This window comes from Zootoca vivipara, chromosome 1 (assembly GCF_965207765.1).
Source record: "Zootoca vivipara chromosome 1, rZooViv2.hap1.1, whole genome shotgun sequence".
NCBI classification, from domain to species: domain Eukaryota; kingdom Metazoa; phylum Chordata; class Lepidosauria; order Squamata; family Lacertidae; genus Zootoca; species Zootoca vivipara.
In genome coordinates, this window is record NC_142582.1 from 90206493 (window position 1) to 90226072 (window position 19580).

Here is a 19580-nt window from a genome sequence, read left to right on the forward strand (position 1 = left end):
AACTTAAAGAGTGGTGAAAGAGAAACTGAGAGAAGTGGAAAGAGAGAAGATATTAAAACACCTAGCACTACACAGAAGTTTGGAGGTAATCCCAACAGAACCAGATCCTCAGGATATGAATCAAGGGTTTTGAGAAAAATACAGTAGCAGAGTTCAAAATGTTACCCTTCTTGGAACCCTTACAAGACAGAACACACAAGAAGAAGTCACAAAGAGGAAAACAGATTAGTGCAAGAGGATGCACTTCTGGACAAAATGTAAGGAACAGAGAGGTGCATGTACAAAGGTAAACAAAACCTGCATCCATCCAACTTTAATGGCAGAGGCTTTTCTGGTCTCGATCTCGGAAATGCCAAACAGCTAACATGTGAGCTGAGTTACACACCCAAGAACTGTCTCACCTTCAGTATCCTGACAATGAAGAGCCTTTGCTAATAAATTAAAAAACAAACAAACAAACACCAAGGCATTAAAGATGCAGGGCTGACACCTGGACCCAAGCATGCAGTAATTATTGATTGGAGCCTTAACCTGAGATCTGTTGATAACATGGCTTCCTTATAATTCTCCTTGTCAGGCTAAATACCTAGTGCATTGCCTCAACTTTTACCAAACTGCCCCTTTCTGACATTCCTAGTTGCTAGGGGAAATGCTTGCTCCTTGCCTATGAAATCTGCTGGGGAAGCACTCAAATGACCTTATATTGATGCATCAGCTTGTTAATGCACTAGATAAGGCGCCCAACGCTGTTCAATTCCTGGGGGTGAATTAGGTCACTGCGACCTCCAGAAAACACAGATAAACACACACACACACCCTCAGTACATATTACAATAAGCAAAGCATTATGGGGAATGAATTGCTAATTGCCAAAGGCAGTTAGACAGTTTAACAATCCCAACAGGGAAGGAACCTGTCTTCATGCAAAGCAAGGGGATTTAATAGCAGGAAGACTGATATGTAAAACTGGAATTTAAGCTTGTCATGTAAGCGCCCTGAAAATAAAGCCTCTTCAACCTATAAGATACCGGTACTACCAATCAAAAGTACATAAAATTTAACTTACTCTGGGCAAATCTTTCATGCTGAATGTACCTCTCTGCAAGGGCATTTTGCTATACTTGACTGCTGAGCTAAGGGCAGACAAACAATATGTTGATAGGAAGGAAAGACAGGCTGGGTGAATTACCACAATGCAAGAGCTACAAGGGGGTGCTCCCTCTGTACCCCCTTTTCACCCATCATGACACCCTCGGCAAACTTCATCAGGGGAATCAGTTTCTGCAGGGCCTCAGGAAGTTTTCAGCCTGGGCCAGTTCACACACCACAGAGCTTTCAATCAACTTGCAAGCTCACTAACCCTTTCAAAATGTGCAGCCAAGCAAAAACGACATGGTCATGGTACGCTCAAAATTCAGGGTAGCAGAATTTGTGGTTGTCCCTCCCCTGCCCCCAAATACTTAATAAACAACACCATTTCCCACAAACTACACATGTACCTTTAAACTTCCTTATAAAGCTATAATGCAATGCAATAAAGCTTCTCTCTCATCCTTACTGGGTTAGTACAAACAGGCAGCATTGTGTGTGCATGATTTGTAGTGCTGCCCAACAGACAGACAGATTTAAGGTAATACTTACAAAGAATGAATCTATGCCCTTGTACTGCAATGGCTTCTCTTGTTGATGAATGAAAGAGAAAGTTTCAAATGCATCCTCTATCATTTCACTCTCACCTGGAACTAGCCCAACGACCTTCTGAAACCGAAAGATCACCCAGATACTGAATCTTCTGTCTTTTCAAGTATTTTTTGAAAAGCATAATGTTTCATTATGGTATTTTGCATCGTGTCTACAGATTTTGTACGTACAAGAAACAAAGGGATTTGTTGTAGTGGCTTTTCCTGTATCGGAAAAAGCTAGCATTAATTCAAATATTTATGTAAACTTGGGAGGAGGAAGAGGTAACAAGGTAGGGTAACTGGAAGAATGTTCTTCTTAATCCACAAAAGAAATATGACAATTGACAATCTGCCTATTTTTATGATTAAATATATCCTGTTTGTAGGGAATAGTGTGATTAATTTTGTATTATTAGATGTTATGTGGACGTGGGATGTGCAGATCTTATATGGCTCTTACATTGGCGTTTCCATTACATTCCTACGATTATTTAGCGGTTGCTTATTAAATATGAGAGAGAGCAGATTCAATACAGTAGAACTGTAGAATCTTAAGAGCTGGAAGAGGACCCAAGGGTCATCTAGTCCAACCCCCTGCAATGCAGGAATCTCAGCTAAAGCATCCATGACAGATGGCCCTCCAACCTCTGCTTAAAAACCTCCAAGGAAGGAGGGTCCACCACCTCTCGTGGGAGTCTGTTCCACTGCCAAACAGCTCTTACTGTCAGAAAGCTTTTCCAAATGTGAGCAAGTGTATCACATTTTCTATGAACCAGGTCAACAATGTGTCAGTGAGTCATACTGAACTGAAAACACTTGGAATAACATATGTGAAGAGTTCGTATAGCAGCTCCAGGGGAGGTTGCAGTTAAGGTTGTTTGAACCTTTATTTGTTTGTGTAAAATACCCTTCCCCAATCTGAGGTCCTCTAGTGGTTTTGGACTCCAATTGCCAGCAGCTTTAGCCAGCAGAGTCAATGGTCAGGGATGATGGGAATTGTAGTCCAAAATGTCTGGAGGGCATCTGGTTGGAGAAGGTTGGTGTCAACATACCTTCGGAATTAGACAGCGTATCATAGCTGCCAAGTTTTCCCTTTTCTCGCGAGGAAGCCTATTCAGCATAAGGGAAAATCCCTGTAAAAAAGGGATAACTTGGCAGCTATGCAGCGTATCCTCTTTCGATTCAGAGTCATTGCACAAGGCTTTGCAGTTATATCTTTAACAAGATAGAGAAGTCTGTAGGTTTACACAAAACGTTAAGGGATGCAAAGACCATGTGCTAACACTCTTCATCGGAGGGATCTCTACCCATGGGCTCTGAAGAAGCTTGACAAGATACAGCTGATCTATTAAATGATAGGAATACATTTGAATGGGTGCCTTTAAGCAGGGGGTGGAGATCTTATTTCCAATTTTCTAGCAGTTTCTTTCTTAGAAAATGATATATTGTTTACTATCAACTCTAGTACTAAGCAACACACTTCAGAAACAATTTTTACTGTGACATTTTATGTTATATTGTGGGGGAAGATTATAATTTCCCATAATTAGTAAACTGAGAACTAAACTAAGTACAGCAATACACATAGCTAGCATGTGCACATGATGATTTAACTGTTTGTGTCATGCACAGATACGCACTGTTCAATAGTTCCGCCTTTTACATTTATTCCTGCTGACACCTGATGGTAATACTAATGTACTATTCTAATTTCCATGTCTAATAAAGGCCGAACCAAAATAAGAAGATTCTCTGCTGAGTTCTGCTCAGTTATTTACCTTCAGAGACTATTTCAACCACTTGATGTGAGTTCAATGTTTAAAATTTAACTTCCCATTAAAGAGAATGATCTATTGATTTCCCCTCCTTTTCTTTTCAATTAGAACCAATTTAGTTTGCTTCCATTAGAAACAGAACAAACATTAGCAAGATATGGTTATCATGTTTAGTTCTGTACTAGCAGTTGATCCTCAAGATCTGCATTTAGCACAAGCCATTAGCAAATAGATGGCTGGGGCTGTGAAGCTCATCCTGAAGTTCGGAAAACCGTATCAGGACTGATTGCTTCTAATGTACCTGGTACTACTATAGAAAAAAGGTTGCAAGCACGCGGTGAATTCCACTTTTATACCAGGCGGAATTGCTATGGAAGAGCAGCTTCTGCTGCACAAAAATGCTTACAGTACCTGGAAGAAAGTCCCATTGAACTCAGTGGGTCTTACTTCTAAGTAGATATGAATACAATCATTTACGGTCTGCAAATAACAACACCCTGAAGATTCCAGGCCCCAGGGAGATTAGACTGGCCTCGAGCAGAGCCAGGGCCTTTTCGGTCGTGGCCCCGGCCTGGTGGAACGCTCTCTCACAAGAGACCAGGGCCCTGCAAGATTTGACATCCTTCCGCAGGGCCTGCAAGACGGAGCTGTTCCGCCAGGCCTTTGTCAGGGTTTAGTCTGACTCATTTTCTCTTTGTATAAGAACAAGCACGAAGGAGGTTTCCCAGCCCGCTCACAGGTCCTTACAATGTCAGTGGAAACAGTTGGTCCTGGGGAGTATTACCCACTTTCAATTTTAACCTGAGGATTGTCATTTGTCCAGTTTTAACTTTAACTTTAATTTATTTGAATCAATTTTGGGATGCATTTTAATCGATTGATTGCTTGTTTTTATGCATATTGTATTATTATTTTTATGCATATTGTATTATTTATATGATGTTAGCTGCTCTGAGTCCAGCTCTGGCCGGGGAAGGCGGGGTACAAATAAAAAATTATTATTAATTATTATTATTGGAAGGGACCTTAAGGGTCACTTAGTCCCACCCCCTTGCAATGCAGGCATCTGAACATGTGCTCTCCCATCCAATTTGAAACCATACTGGACCCTGCTTAGCTTTGCAAATGTGCTAGCAATTTTATTGCTGCACTACCAGGGGTGGGGTTGGGGGGTTGGGATTGCATTGTAAACTCTAGTTAAGAAAGGATTTCAGGGCACATTAAAACTTTTGAAATTAGTTATCAAATAGATCTCCCTAAAGGCTGGATGGTGTGTAGGAAATTGGGCCTCTATAACAGACTTAGAGGTCTAAGTCACTGAACTCGCTACTGAGAAATGAATAATGTATAAGCATGTCTTATCAGAGTTGAGGAAAGAAGTTTTCAGGTTGCTACATGTCCTGAAATATTTGGCATAGTTCTGATGGCATACTGGGGGCATGGGGGGGGAACCACTCAACCCATTTCACCAGATATATCTACAAAGGGGCCATTGGAAAGATGTGCTGATTAAAGTACAGTTCAACCCATCTGTCCTATTAATGCTGGCATAGCAGTGACAGAGTGAAAAATAGCACCATTTCACCAAACTGTACTTTAAAGTATTGCCAAAAGCCCTGATGAGAACACTGGTATGAACTGGAACTATAATAATCGCCTCTACAACAAAACACAAAAACATTTCTGTAGTTAAATCTCAACTCTACAGGGGAGATATAACCTTCTTTTGCTAGGCAGAACTATCAGACAAGGTGATCAGAAAGGACTAACACCTGTGAATAATTTCCAAAGTTTTGCATCTCTGACATCAAGCAATGGCTACAAAGGCTGCTTCAAACTGTCATTCGTTTTACTGTACTTACTATAAATCTTTGTTTCTGTAGCAGTTTTTAGCTGGACCTCATCTGCATGTCATTCAGTACTAGCGCAGACCTTTAAATTGGAGCCCAGTCAAGTATTTCTAATGATATTGAGTACAGTGCTGTTAAAGGAGTTTCTATCCTGAAATATAGAAGCTTTTCATGAAAGAGGAGGGGGAATTTTTAGAATTTGGTATTACTGAATATGGTGCTTATTTTGTAGGGTTGTTAATCAAATTCACATTTTAGTGCTTATGCTAGTTTTAAAAATATCAGGGTAATAGAAAAATTGGGTTCTGCCTAATGCTGTTATAACAGCCTCTGCCACAAATAAAAATAAGAGTTACTTCCTTTCCCTGCCATTTCCCATCCCACCCCACAAAATCAGTTGAAACTCATGCACCTTTAACACAGAGATATTTGGCAGGTATATTTGGCATTTCCTTGCAAGAGCTACAAGATGGGGAAATACCTAATTTCTGTGTTAAAGGTACTTGAGCAGGGCTCCCCATTCTCATACTGAATAAGCAGTATCACGAGCTATTAATGCTTCATAGGCAGCTTCCAGCTCAGGAGCAAGAGTGTACCACAACTGGGCAAAAATATGTAAACCAAATGATTTCAATTAATCACAACACAGAATCATATAATCACAGAATTATAGAGTTGGAAGGGGAACGAGGGTCATCTAGTCTAACCCCTGCAATGTGAGGCTCGAACCCACAACCCTGGGATTAAGAGTCTCATGCTCTACCGACTGAGCTGTCTGACTCTCGCTAACACCAACTAAAGATTCAAATAATTTTATTTTGCTTTCTGATTAGTTCTAACATGATTTAGAGTCCAGACTAAAGAGATGCTAGCAAAATGGTTTACATGGTAGTTATCCTCTTTTGGAAAAGAAATGGAAGTTCCTATTCATAGGGAGCTCTGTAGTGTAGAAATGGGCTTATATTTTGTACACACCAAACTGCATTTAAATCTGAAAGGAGCTCAAGTGTACATTAACTGTAGGTCAATTTATGGCCTGTGTGTGTGTGTGTGTGGTGTGTGTGTGTGGTGTGTGTGTGTGTACACACATATATACACATTAAGAGAGGAACAACTGCAGGATTCTATTTGGTTTTACATTTCATTATATATACTACTGATCAGGCTGCCACACTAATTTTAAAGTTTCTATGAATTGTACATCGACCTTACAAAAGAAATCAAATGCGTAGTTTGATTCTTGTCAGTCTGATCCTACGCATGTTTGCTTCAGAGGTAAGTCCCGCTGAGTTCAGTAGGACTACTGTTCTCCTAGTTAACTGATGAAGACTTAAGCATTCCTAAGCAATTATCATTGTGCTTTAAACCTTTAAGGATTCATCACAATCCTTCTGGAAGTTCTGCTCTGAAAGCCCACTGAAATGAATGTATATGGGAATGTACAATAGCTGTAGCATGCAACTCTCGTGCAGTTTTCTCCAGAGGATTCTGCCCCTTGGTTCCCTATTATATTACACACACACACACACACACACACACACACACACACACACACACACACCGTAGTTCGTGCATAAGCTACTGCGGGAGCGGCTGGGAGGGGCTGACACCTGTGGAAGGGCCAGACTACACATCATATTGAACAAGCATTGTTTTGAAGGAAAAGCGGCCTTTAGGGACTCCAAGCCAGTTTCCCACAGAGAATCTCCCCAGTTGCACCTGAAGATGTGATTGACAGAATCTTTGAGTTAACAGTAGTTGGGGGTTCAGTGGGAATCCAGTGGGGGACCCTAATCTGGACCTGGGAGCTCCCAGAATGGATTTTAAATGGCCTTTTGGAGGTTTATTTCTTCAAAATAAAACTGGTCAGCTTAACCATGCTATTTCTTTACATGCCCAGTGGAACATGTAGTTTTGCCTTGCATCTCAGTGGTAGGTGCTTTGCCTACAGAAGGCCCCATGTTCAATTCCCCATGCATCTCCCATTAAGAAAGACCTTGGCCTGAAACCTTGGAGTCAGTCAAACTGCCACAGTAGATAGCAGGGCAGGAGTGAGCTACACGGACGAAAAGTTAGACACAACATAAGGTAGCCTTGCACATCCTGTTCTCTTCTCTACCTTCACAGCAGCCACTGACTATGACTATGGACAAAGTCAAAATAACAATGGAAAACAAAACAAAAAAGGTATGTTAGACATTGCATTTTGTTTGTTTTTTGAAAACTGAAATAATATTTTACCACATGGGAAAGCAAACAAAAATAAGTAGAGAAGGAAGTTTTATTTTCAGTATGGAGGACAGCATTGTAAACAATGAGGACCTTTAAAAACTATGTACAACAATTGCAGTTTCACAATTTTTTTCCTTTAAAAAAAGGTTGGGTAAATAAATATTTACAGAGAAGTATACAGGAGGCGCCTTGGAAGTTGATTTTAAATGAACACAAAACACAAGTTAGTACAGTTTGTGCATTTTGTATCTAATGGGAACATTTGTTTTTAATGGCAGCATAAGGTAGCCTGCAGATTTCCAAGCGAAATCACTGAAGCGACTGTCTAACTGGGTCTTCTGTCACTGACCCCAATAAGAGTTCTGCCATTGATTTTAATGTGCAAGTGTTCTGGAGCTCCAGCTCCTCACTTTTGACCCTAGGATGCAGATTTGACCTACTGAGTTGAACATGTCTGATACTTTTCTGGACTGGATTCTGCATTGCCCCCATAACCAGCATCCCTGAAAGAACAACTGAGCATGCAAAATTCATAGCACCACTGCTGTACAGTTGTATATTTCAAAGTGGTTTCACTCCCCTGGACTCCTGAGCAAGCTCAATGAGAATGCATGATGGCTGGGTTTGCTCAGTCCTCTTAGAGCAGGATCGCTCTAAGAATTTCAGGAGAAGGCTTCAGGTTTAAATTGTATAGGGATGGTGTCATTACCTTTACTCAAAACCAAATCGTATAGCAGACTAAGCACTCCTGTGCACACTGACTAAGGAGTAAGTCACATTTTAACTCAGCGAGTGTTACTTCCAAGTAAAGGTGCATAGAAGTACATTGCACAGTACAATTCGAAGGCTCACACAATCAACTTTTTGACACCATCTGGTAAGCAAATATCCACTGAAAAGTTCTATCAGAATGGCTTTTCCAATTGGATTTTCCCAAGAACTATTCTGGATCAATTGGAGCCTGGGGTCATGTTCATACGTCCTTCCCAGAATAGGTAGGGATCACTCTTTAAAAGCTGTCATATAAGCACCAGCTATCACATGTTGGTCCTAACAAATTACTATAGAGAGAACTATGACCTGTGGCTAGATCCAACTGTATAAACTCTGCCTGTATAAACTATTCCTGGAAAGATTGTTTTTAATATTCTGCCTCTTCCCAAATATTATTTCAAATGCCTCTTAGAACAGTTGTAGAGAAAAAGGTTTCTCTCCAGATGTATTGTCCTGGTTGCTTCTTTTTTAGTTGCTTACATTATTTGTGGACTATAGCAAGCAGCCGTTAGCTGCTGATAGGTCTCGAGTGGAATAATCCACGCAGGAAAACAACTTCTTTTCAGACAACGGAATCTATTTTATAAGCACCTAGTTTCAGTGGCATTATTGCTGAGAACTGGTAACACCCAAAGTTCCTGTAAGATGATAGTGCTGGGGAGACTGTGCTTATAGTCCTTGTTACAACAACTGTCCAAGACCCAGCATTTCATTTCCAAAATATTTTGTTCAAAGTTTTGACTTTTGCCCTAATACAATACATCCAAGCAGGAAACATTAGCAGACATTCAGGAAAATAAGCCAGAACAACTTTAAAACTTACCACATCCAGTTTGGAAAACAAAAAACAAAACACCCAGCATGTGTATGAATGGCATCTTTAAAGTAAGAGAAAGCAGAGTTTATCTTTATTTTCATAACTTAAAGAAAAAAATTAACCTGAAAGCAAATAGTCAGTCTTTATCTTACATTTAAGCACTCTAGGGAAAAATCCCCTCTTCACAAGAATTGCTTTTAAATTTTGAAGTAAAATGCATTTTAAACAAAAATACTGTGCAACATCAGCACTACTTTTCTCTCTTAAATATTCAAATAAATAAAATAACTTGTTCTATTTTTTGTCAAGGTTTTTATCTCTCTCATTTGTTTGTTGTTTTCAGTCACTTCTACTGTAAATCAGTTCTAGTTTGACCTGGGCTTTTATATATATATATATATACGCACACACTTACAAACTCATACAACACTTAAAAGAAAGGGATTTTTTTAAAAAATAAAATAAAATGGAAAGGGTATCTTTGTATTGCACAAGCTTAGGGAATCCCCAAGACTTCTCTGAGCAAGTGCCAGCAGGCGTTCCACAGTCCAGGCTCCTGTGTGGGATGAGACACAGGTATGAAAGGATCAGGCAATGAGAGGAAGATCAGAACATCCTGGCTATTCTTGGTTGGCTTCTTCCAACAGTTTTCTTGAAGGATGATGGATTCAGAATCTTAAGTGAGCGCAGGACCGTTATCTGCAGAAGGAGAGGCAATGAAAGGGAAAACTAAAAAAGCAAGCCTCATACAACAGGCAGAACACATGGGACGGGGTCTGCTGCTCTTTGCACATTCAGTTTACAGTATTCCTATTGAACAGAGTCCACAAACAAGAATGGAAGTGCTCATATGCCTGAAACAGTTGCACAGAAGAGTGAATTTCAGCAAGTACCGTATATATTGACCGGCCACAGGACTGCTGAGGTGAAAACTCCTCCTGATGACTCTCCAACTTTTTTTAAAAAAAAAAGTGTAGGGGCCCTGTGCTTTATTGCCTCTAGACATTACTAGGAGCAAATGTTAAAGCCAGCACTATACACTTCACTGCAACAAAGAACGGCAATGCTACAGTTCAGGACAACTCTGTGACTACAAACCTAAGGACTGCAAACCATAAATGGCAATCATAGCTGTGTTGGTTTAATGTTGGAATCAAATGAAAAACTTGCAGTTTATCCTTGACACCAACACCTCGGCCTATGAGCTGCTAAAAATAGCCACAATGACTACTTCTCACAAAAGTACATCACACCACCATCACCATTCTCTATACGGGCACACGGGCACACGGGCACACTCACACTTCATAATTGAAACATTTGCTGAAGAACAATATTGAATTCTGAAACCAAGAGGAGTAAGAAAGGATTTTCATACTGTGCACCAGCCAAATTCAAATATTTCACCAAGTTAACTCAAATTCTATGCTCATATGCAAAACGGATTATTTTGAATGAACCTAGTTTGCATCCTTTGTTATTGACTCAGTATTTTCTTTCTCTTTTTTTCAAAAAGAGAGGAAAAAAGGTGTGGTAATAGGAGAAAAAATATATTGGAAATATCAACAATGGGAGTTTATGAATGTGGGAATCTGACTGGGAGTATATTGGTAAGCAAATCAATTTATGCAGTCCTTTGGATTGTGGTTCCATTTGTACCTACAATACATTACTTAATTAGTGTACTTCAACCAAGTTATTTCAATGGGCTTAAGTATGGGCTGGATTGTGGCCCAGTCTGTGTTTTCAACCATATCTGCACAACCATGGAGATTTTAAAGGTTTATTAACAGCTGACCCAGGGGACCCAGGTAGCGCTGTGGTTAAACCACTGAGCCTAGGGCTTGCTGATCAGAAGGTCGGCGGTTCGAAACCCTGTGACGGGGTGAGCTCCCGTTGCTTGGTCCCAGCTCCTGCCAACTTAGCAGTTCGAAAGCACGTCAAAATGCAAGTAGATAAATAGGAACCGCTACAGCGGGAAGGTAAACGGTGTTTCCATGTGCTACTCTGGTTTGCCAGAAGCGGCTTTGTCATGCTGGCCACATGACCTGGAAGCTATACACCGGCTCCCTCGGCCAATAATGCGAGATGAGCGCGCAACCCCAGAGTCGGTCACGACTGGACCTAATGGTCAGGGGTCCCTTTACCTTTACCTAACAGCTGAGATACTTGGGGTTCTACAGCAAATAACACACACCACACTTATGGAAATACTATTAGTGTATGTGGATTTATGCATGCAGAGAAAAAGGACAAGAAAGGGTTGATCTGGGTGTGCTTGTCCTACACCTGCAGCTGCTTAAGTGTGAGTCGGCAAACTTGTGAGTGAGTCAGAGAGTGACTCAGCACAATCTAAAGTATAAAATGCCCTTGTGTTTATAGCAACTTTGCCTCCACCCCTGTTGCTTGGCTAGAACTTAATCTGCGTAGGAACGCTGCAAGGAGGGCAAGTTGCTGGAAATACTTTTTATTACTTTTGCTGTGAGCTATCTCTTGGGACAGACTGAGGTAGGATTACTTTATGCTACAGTTGTATGTAACTGCTAAGCTAAGGGGCTGCGTTGTCCTTTGGACTACCTGTCAGAAAAGGAACTGACCCTACCCAAACTGTCTGGTGTTTTTCTTTCCCATTCTGGGTTCTCCATTTGCACGTTTGCTGTAACCTTTCATTCACCTAGGAGCAGAACATCCAGAGGGCAGATATTACTATAATGAGCAAAATTCCCAAAGAACCATACCTGGGCCTATTCCAACTTTCAGATTGAAAATTTTGTTTTGTCCCTGCCTCTCATGAAGATTTTCCGGATTCAAATATGACAGCAGGCACAGAAGGCATTTAGCACAGATGGTGTCCCTTCTACAGGCTATGCTTATCAACTATCTGATCTGCTCCAGGCTTTAGCAGGAATGATTTTCTGCATCTATGGAACTACAGCCACAGGCTGAAAAACAGTAAATTTGAACAACTTCTAACAATGAGTAATAGATGGGGGGTTGAAACCACATAGACTGCCCTCACCACATGGGTGTCCAACACAGAAACTATGGACCATCTCATTATATATAGTTATAAGATTATTTTTGCTACAATCACAGTAGTTAAAATGGGGTGCTTTTAGGCACTATGTTTTATCAAATTGGCAAATATTAGGAGAGGATGCAGTGTTCAGATTACCACCTATCTGCCATTGTGTATTAGGAGGTACTGCTCTCCGTAACTCAATGATTTGTGAGAAAACAGCTGATAGTGCCAAAAAAGAAAGAAAAGGAGGAGGAGGAATCTCTACAGCATTGGCCTTGGGAGATATCTGTATGGGAAATGCATCCGGAAGACAAAATGTATTGAGGAGTTAATGACCTGACATGGTTACCCTTCCTGCATCTGTTCCTTCTCCCTCCCTCGTTCTTAAGTTTTTGATGGTGTGAGAACAGTATTTAATGGCCTGAGAACATTGGGAGGAGGTGCACACACAGCTGCCTTAATCAGTTGTGGAGGATAATGCTGGGTGCCTTCTTTGATGTTGGACATTGTTTTGAAAAAGTGGGGCATTGGGAGGGGATGGTCTGCACATAGATACACAGGCTATCTATGAAATTGGACTGTTTGGGCAGTTTCTTTGAAGCTTGTGCCTGGACTGATCGGCCACAGGGCCATGCAAACTGAGGCCACCTGGGGGAGTCACTTTGCCCATTCTTGAGGGCTTCCAAGTGGCAGATTGAAATGCTTGCTTGGTATGTATACGTTGCTTGCTGTTTTAGAATAAAATCCTTAATCTTCTCACTTACTTGTGTACTTAGTATGGTTTCTGAATCTCATTTTAAAAGAATCGCCTTCCGCAAGGCAATATCAAGTCAGGAGGCTGGAACAGATGGTGCAAGTTGCACCCCTGTTTCTTGCAATAATGAGATTATGTATCGTGGGAAACAGAGCACAGTTTCTTTTCTGTACTTATTAAATGAAGGGTGGTGCTTCCACAACCCAAGTTCAAACTCACGCTCCCTAGGACTGCTCTGTACTAGGCTACAAGTTCTTCACCTCCACATCCCACAAAAAACTTTGCCTTCCAGAAGTCCCTTCTAAATAATGCCGCCTTTTCTCAGTTCTTGCTTTATCACTCTAGAATGTTCTGCAAACATTCAAGCACCAATGATGCTATATATACAGTGGTACCTCGACTTACGAACGACTCGACAACCGAATTTTTCGACTTACGAATGGGGGTAATGGCTGCGCGCTTACAAATGTCTCGACATCTGGGGGGAAAACTGTGGCGGTTTTAGATAGGGATTTTTCGACTTACGAATTTTTAGATAGGGTTGCTTCAACTTACATACAGTATTTTTTCATTTCCAATGCATTCCTATGGGAAATCACGTTTCCAATGGCATTTTTCGACTTATGAATTTTTCGACCTACGAAGGTGCCTTCGGAACGGATTAAATTTGTAAGTTGAGGCACCACTGTACATAGCTGTTGCTGGGACCTTGATATATATGGGAGTACTGTAACACACAAAGATATGGTCTGATCATAATCCTATTATCAATTAAAGCACGTAGAAGTATAAAGTCAGACCCTTGGCCCATTTAGTTTGTTATTGCCTTCCATAATATGACCCCTCTAGATGTCTTGCCCTAAAATTCCCATCAGCAATGGTGGTTGGGGCTGTTGAGAGTTGCAATACATCATAGGAAATCACTAGGTTGGGGAAGGCTGGTATATACTGATTGGCATATAGGGATATTTCCCAGCCCTTCCTAGAGAAGAACCTCCTATGTTAAGTCAAAGTAACACTGATCTATTTTAAGGGGACAGCAAGCAGTAACATGCCCTCGTAGAATAATAACAGGAAACAATCATTAATATAAAATATGGATCACACACACACACCTCACATACATATATACCCCATGACACTTTTTCAAACTTCCATCTATCTTAGGGTCAGGCTTCCTCTCGGGAACTCTACAATTGTCTAGGTCAGAACTAAAGATCACACAACACAACACAACACAACGCAAACATAGTGCTTATCCATGCTGCACTTTGGGGATCTTAAGCTAACCATACTTGAGTGCTGGCCCAGTTATGATAATCATATCCCACCTTTACTAGCCCTTTGCTCTTCCCTTTGCAGCATGAGCAATGAAGAGAAGCTTCTAATAAATCATAGTTTATTGTGTCACCTGAACCAGGAAACTATGGTTACCAACCAGAACAAGCCAGGATATTAAAGCAATTTCAAATTGATATGACCACCCAAACTTAGCCAGTATGTCTGCATTGTGCTCTTTAAACAAGAATGCAGAATAGTTTGGGACAAACTTAAGTACTGTACAGGCATTTCACAAACAATGAAACATACTTCATTTTGGAACATACCTTGCAATCCTGCTGCTCAGCTCTATGGTGGTGGAATGAGAGAGATTCTGTCTTTTCTACTGCCCTTTGAAGATTAGCGAGTATTGCTTTGGTTTATTTCAACAGGAGCTATCAAAAATAAGACTAAATGGGTTTTTGTTTTGTTTTTTAAAAAGTAAAAGAAACGTGAGGTATTTTTTTTCCTTTTCATTTCTTTTCAAGGTTCACATCCTTTGTTTCATTTTTGCAGAATCTGTGACTTGGTTGTATTCCATCCCTGTGCTTGGAAATGTCTTTCCACAACGTAGAAGGTAAAGGAGCGAAACGTAAAACACAAAGCAGTGGCTAGAAAAAGATGCCAAGGTGGGGAGAGATGAAGCATTCCTTACAGACGACAAATGTGTCCAAAATAAGGAGGCAAGAAATTCCTCAGTTTTATGTCCTTTGTTGATCTTCCTTGCCTTTTTATTTTTCAAACTGTTAAAGGTGAGGACAGCAGGAATATGAAGGGGGAAGTCACAAAATCCAGTGTGCTACAGTAAATGCAAACTTTTCACAGTGCAAAAGTCACACTGGCAAGGGATTGAGTTTCCTTTCCATCTGGAACTATCCATACCACAGCGGTTTCTCTTTCTGTAGTTAAGATTATCAAGTAGACTTCATTGCTTTTTTTTTTTTAAACTCAAAATGTCTCTCTTTTTCTAATAATATATAGAATATATAAATAAATATATAAGCACTCTATGAGGCGGGTTCCTGGTGTCCAACCCTTCTGTACTTTTATTTTTGTATCTGGCTGATATATATTAAAAGTCCAGAAAATTAGCTTTCTACTACTTATTTTTGTTAAAGACGTCTACATTTCAGTGGTTGTAAAGAAAAGAAGGGGGCATGAATGATCGTGAAAATAAAATAACAAAAACTTGCAGTTGTTTTTCTTAATAAAAAGAGAAGGGAAGTTTTCTAAAATATATATACTGTTGTGCTTTCAGTGTACACATCCAAAAGTGAAAATGGGTCTAACGGGGGGGGGGGAGAGAGAGAGAGAGATGCAACAGCCACAATAAACGTAGCAAAAAGGGCAGGAAGTAGCTCATAGAGTTTGTGTGTGATTAGTTATTTTAGCAGCCGCCCTTTTTCTTTGTGGATGGGGAGCTGCTGCTCTGGTTTGAGAGAGGCTCTTCTGAATCATCCTCTTCAAAGCCGTGAAAAGTTGAGGTGTCGCTTTCAGATGTGGAACCGAACAAGTCCTCCGTAGTGTGTGCTGCTGCTGCCGCTGCTGCCGCCGCTGCCACTGCCGCTGCCTCCTCCTTCCTGCTTTCTCTTCCCAAATGAGCTGACATGTATGATGAATATATCAGCACATGGGTTAAGCAACAGGCATCAACCATTAATTTCATCATTATCGCTTATTATCACTATTCAACAGTTCAAAATATGTAAAGAGATCTCCCAGCCATACAAATATATGTATTTGTCTGTCTGTCTGTATATATCTAAAGTGAGGTTCAGGTTGATAACAGAGCAGCAGAACAACAGCAGGAGCAATAAGGAAAGTATAAACTGAATTGCATTTGAAAGAGTAAAAAGCAAAACAACCATCACAGTTGCCCATAAACTAAGGCAGCAAAAGGGTTAATATTGTTTTCCTCTCTTTAAAACATACAGAAAACATATTTTTTTTGGTGATTATTTTGAGCAGCTTTAAAACAACTCATACTGTGTGTAATAGTGGGAATCCATTAAGAGTATGGGGTGCGATGACTGGCCTTCATTTTGGCATCAACTGCCCTAAATGTATTATTTGAGAGTAATAATCCATTTCAAGAGTTTTCCATGACTTTTAAAAAAAAAACCAAAACACCCTCATCCTGATCTTTCTGCACCTGTTCTCCTAAATGGTATAGTTCTTTTGTAAAACAAAGTGGGAAACTTTTCCAGAACTAGTAAATAAGTAAATACATATTGCCAACTTAGTAAAGTTTCTCTTTGTAGATATGTACATATATAAAAAAGGCAGATAAAGCAAATTTTAAACATTTAAAAGCATTTCATCCAAAGGAAAAAAAGGTTTCTAATATAATATGTAACTGTGACACAATTTTCAAAATACACTATATTCCTGGATCCATCCTTCGGAGAGTGAAACGACAATACCCACATTGTTTCTTGTTCAATAATTCCAATTAGCAGGACTTCAAATAGATGAAGGAAGTGGATATCGAGAAAATATTCTGATATACAAGTATCAGAAAATGTTCTGATGTACAAATCATATTTCCAAAGATGAAAATACGTGTAAAATAGTAACACTTAATGATTTTACTATGTCTATACAGGCAAAGAGGTTAACCTGTCTCCTTTGGTCATATAAAGGAAGTTTCTTCAATGGGTAAATGAGTAAGGTTTTTGTTAGAATTAAGAATGATGTGCCACCCAGACTGTATGTGCTTGTACCCAACATGCTATATACAGACTCAGACATCCGTGTAACAGATAACTGACTCTGGTAAACAATTCAAACTGAATAATAGTTGCTTTGCAAAAGGATTCCATTCATGGGAGTGTCCATCTCCCCCTCCCTACTAATATACTAGACTCTATAGTTAGAAAGTCTACGTGTCACATTCTGCAGGTGGTTTGCAAATACTGTATGAAAAATAAATGACTAAGAAAAAGCTTTATATCTAAATTATAATGTAAAATTAGGGATGCTGGAAATACTGTATAGACAGGGGCTACCAAAACAAAAAACAGCCCAGAAGAACTGGATCCAACTTTAGCTGACGCACCCCAATGGCAAGCACAATCCTAGCAGAACCTAGGAACACATCTGAAAGACTAACAGATTTATTGTGGCATAAGCTTTAATGTTTTACAAGGCAGGCCCAAATTATTTTGATGCCTGAGGCAGAGAAGAAACTGCCCCTGCCTACACTGGAAGTCAAGGTACACAATACCTCAGGCCAGTCAAGTTATTTTGGCACCTAAGGTAGAAACTCCTGAAACTGCTTCTTCCTGTCCCAGGAAAGTACAACAATGTCAATTAAAACAACCAATGTTTTTTGTTTTTGTTTTTTCCTGCCAGTATGCAGTATTCAGTTGTTCTATGGAGGCTCAGCCTCATGTTGCCCTTGGGGAGGGTGAAGCTTTGGAGTACTGATACCGTTTTTCTAGGAAAAAAGCACTGAAAATAACCAAGAATTTTCTGCCATTTCGTGACACTCAAAGCCAGCTACCTAAGGCAGCCACTTTACTCAGCCTAATGGTAGAAGAAGAAGAGTTTGGATTTGATATCCTGCTTTATCACTACCCGAAGGAGTCTCAAAGCGGCTAACATTCTCCTTTCCCTTCCTCCTCCACAACAAACACTCTGTGAGGTGGGTGGGGCTGAGAGACTTCAAAGAAGTGTGACTGGTCCAAGGTCACCCAGCAGCTGCATGTGGAGGAGCGGAGACGCGAACCTGGTTCCCCAGATTAGGAGTCTACCGCTCTTAACCACTACACCACACTGGCTCCCTGGTAGGGCTGGTGCTATAAATGACCGCATTGATTATAAGCATGGAGTCTTATCCTCAGCTAGCAGATGAATGTGTGTATTTGTAATTCAATTTAACGTTTAAATGTATGCAGAATGGACCTTGGGTTGTCACCTTTGGTCAGCTTAAAATAAAGGATATGTCGGGCAAAATATGGGACAGGTCAGAGTGGGGGGGGGGGCCAGGCTAAAAAATTTTTTTTTCTTGCTCTCCACTAGGGTCCAGGAAAGTGGGCACAGGATTGCAGCATAAATCTGTTGTGCTTTGTTTACTCTCTGTAAAGCACAAAATAGCATTCTGCTGTCACCAGCAAGAGTTTGGAAGGAGTAGGGAGAGTTTTGGTGACCCACCGGTTTTGATAAAAAGTTGACTACTGGTTTTTAGAAGAAGTTTCTGCATCATTTGGACAACAAAAAGTAGATTATCCTACCATGTAATTAATGTCAGGAGCAGAATCAATGCAACAGATTTCAAATTCGGAGGGTTCTTGTTACTATAGACACTATACAGACACCCACCACATCCTCCCAGCCTCTCTTATGTGCATGGGAGTTTCCTTTCACCAACACACACCATCAGTCACCAACCCTACATCTGTGAAAGCCTGCGCAGGAAAGAGCTGCATGCTCATAATCATGTGCATAAGAACTAACTGGATGGAACATTATGATTTTAACCCATGAGATTATATTCCTCAAATCCCCCCCCAAAAAAATAGAAACAAGTTTAAAATGGAATAAACGTTGGTAAATATTGTTACAAGCTCCTTTTTTCCTTGTTAAAAACAACCCCCCCCTCCCCAGTAGAATGAAAACATCCAAACAATCCCCAAACTCAGCAACTGAGCTGGACAATCTCAAGATGATAATGATAAAACGATCACAATTTATATTAAAACAGACGCACGTAGATTAAAAGCAGATTTTTTATATATATAAAAACCCTCTTCAGTAGTATTGCACTGTAAAGAACAATGTTTGACAAACATCCTCAGTCTCATGCAATATTGTGTGTATGCGTGTAAGAGAGACAGAGGCAGAAACAGAGGCAGAGGAGAGCGCAGTGGAAATAATTATCCAAGTTGAATGGGAACAAATCTCACCTGTATATACGGTTTTTAAAATGCCCACCCAAAACTACGTGTCTAACCAACTCCAGTTGTACAAGAAAACATAACAATAAATCCACAATTCCTAAGTATGAGAAAAAGGTATTTACACATGTCAGTCACTCACAGGAAGTTACAATAAGGAATCACCTACCAGATCGCCCACAGTCTGAACATGAGACAAGTTCCTCTGGTCGTCCACTTTTTTTATTCATGTTAGATCCTCCAAGGCAGAAATCGCAGTAGTTATTGGAAATGATGGCCCCATCTGGTCCTTTCTGGGCTGCAGGTAAGAAACATTCTTGCTTAAATCAGGAGACATGCAGAAGAATGCAACTTTCACTCTTTTCTCTACATGGATTTGAACAATACATTTGACCAACAGAATAACTGGGATAAAGCTAGTTCAAACTGCCCAGTGCATGTATCTGGGTGCCCCAT

At 40.3% G+C, this 19580-nt stretch overlaps 1 protein-coding gene and 1 long non-coding RNA gene across 2 annotated transcripts in view; one reads left to right on the forward strand and one right to left on the reverse strand.

Annotated features, from left to right (window-relative positions):
• Positions 1-19580, reverse strand: part of DPF3 (double PHD fingers 3) — a 207938-nt gene that overhangs the window by 20571 nt on the left and 167787 nt on the right. The window contains exon 8 of the mRNA XM_088670137.1: positions 19294-19422. Within this exon, the coding sequence (XP_088526263.1) occupies positions 19294-19422 (129 nt within the window). The remainder of the gene's footprint in view (positions 1-19293; positions 19423-19580) is intronic.
• Positions 11500-15419, forward strand: LOC148687664 (uncharacterized). The gene is made up of 2 exons (XR_015950153.1): positions 11500-11638; positions 14743-15419. It is a non-coding gene; the product is annotated as an uncharacterized LOC148687664 (long non-coding RNA).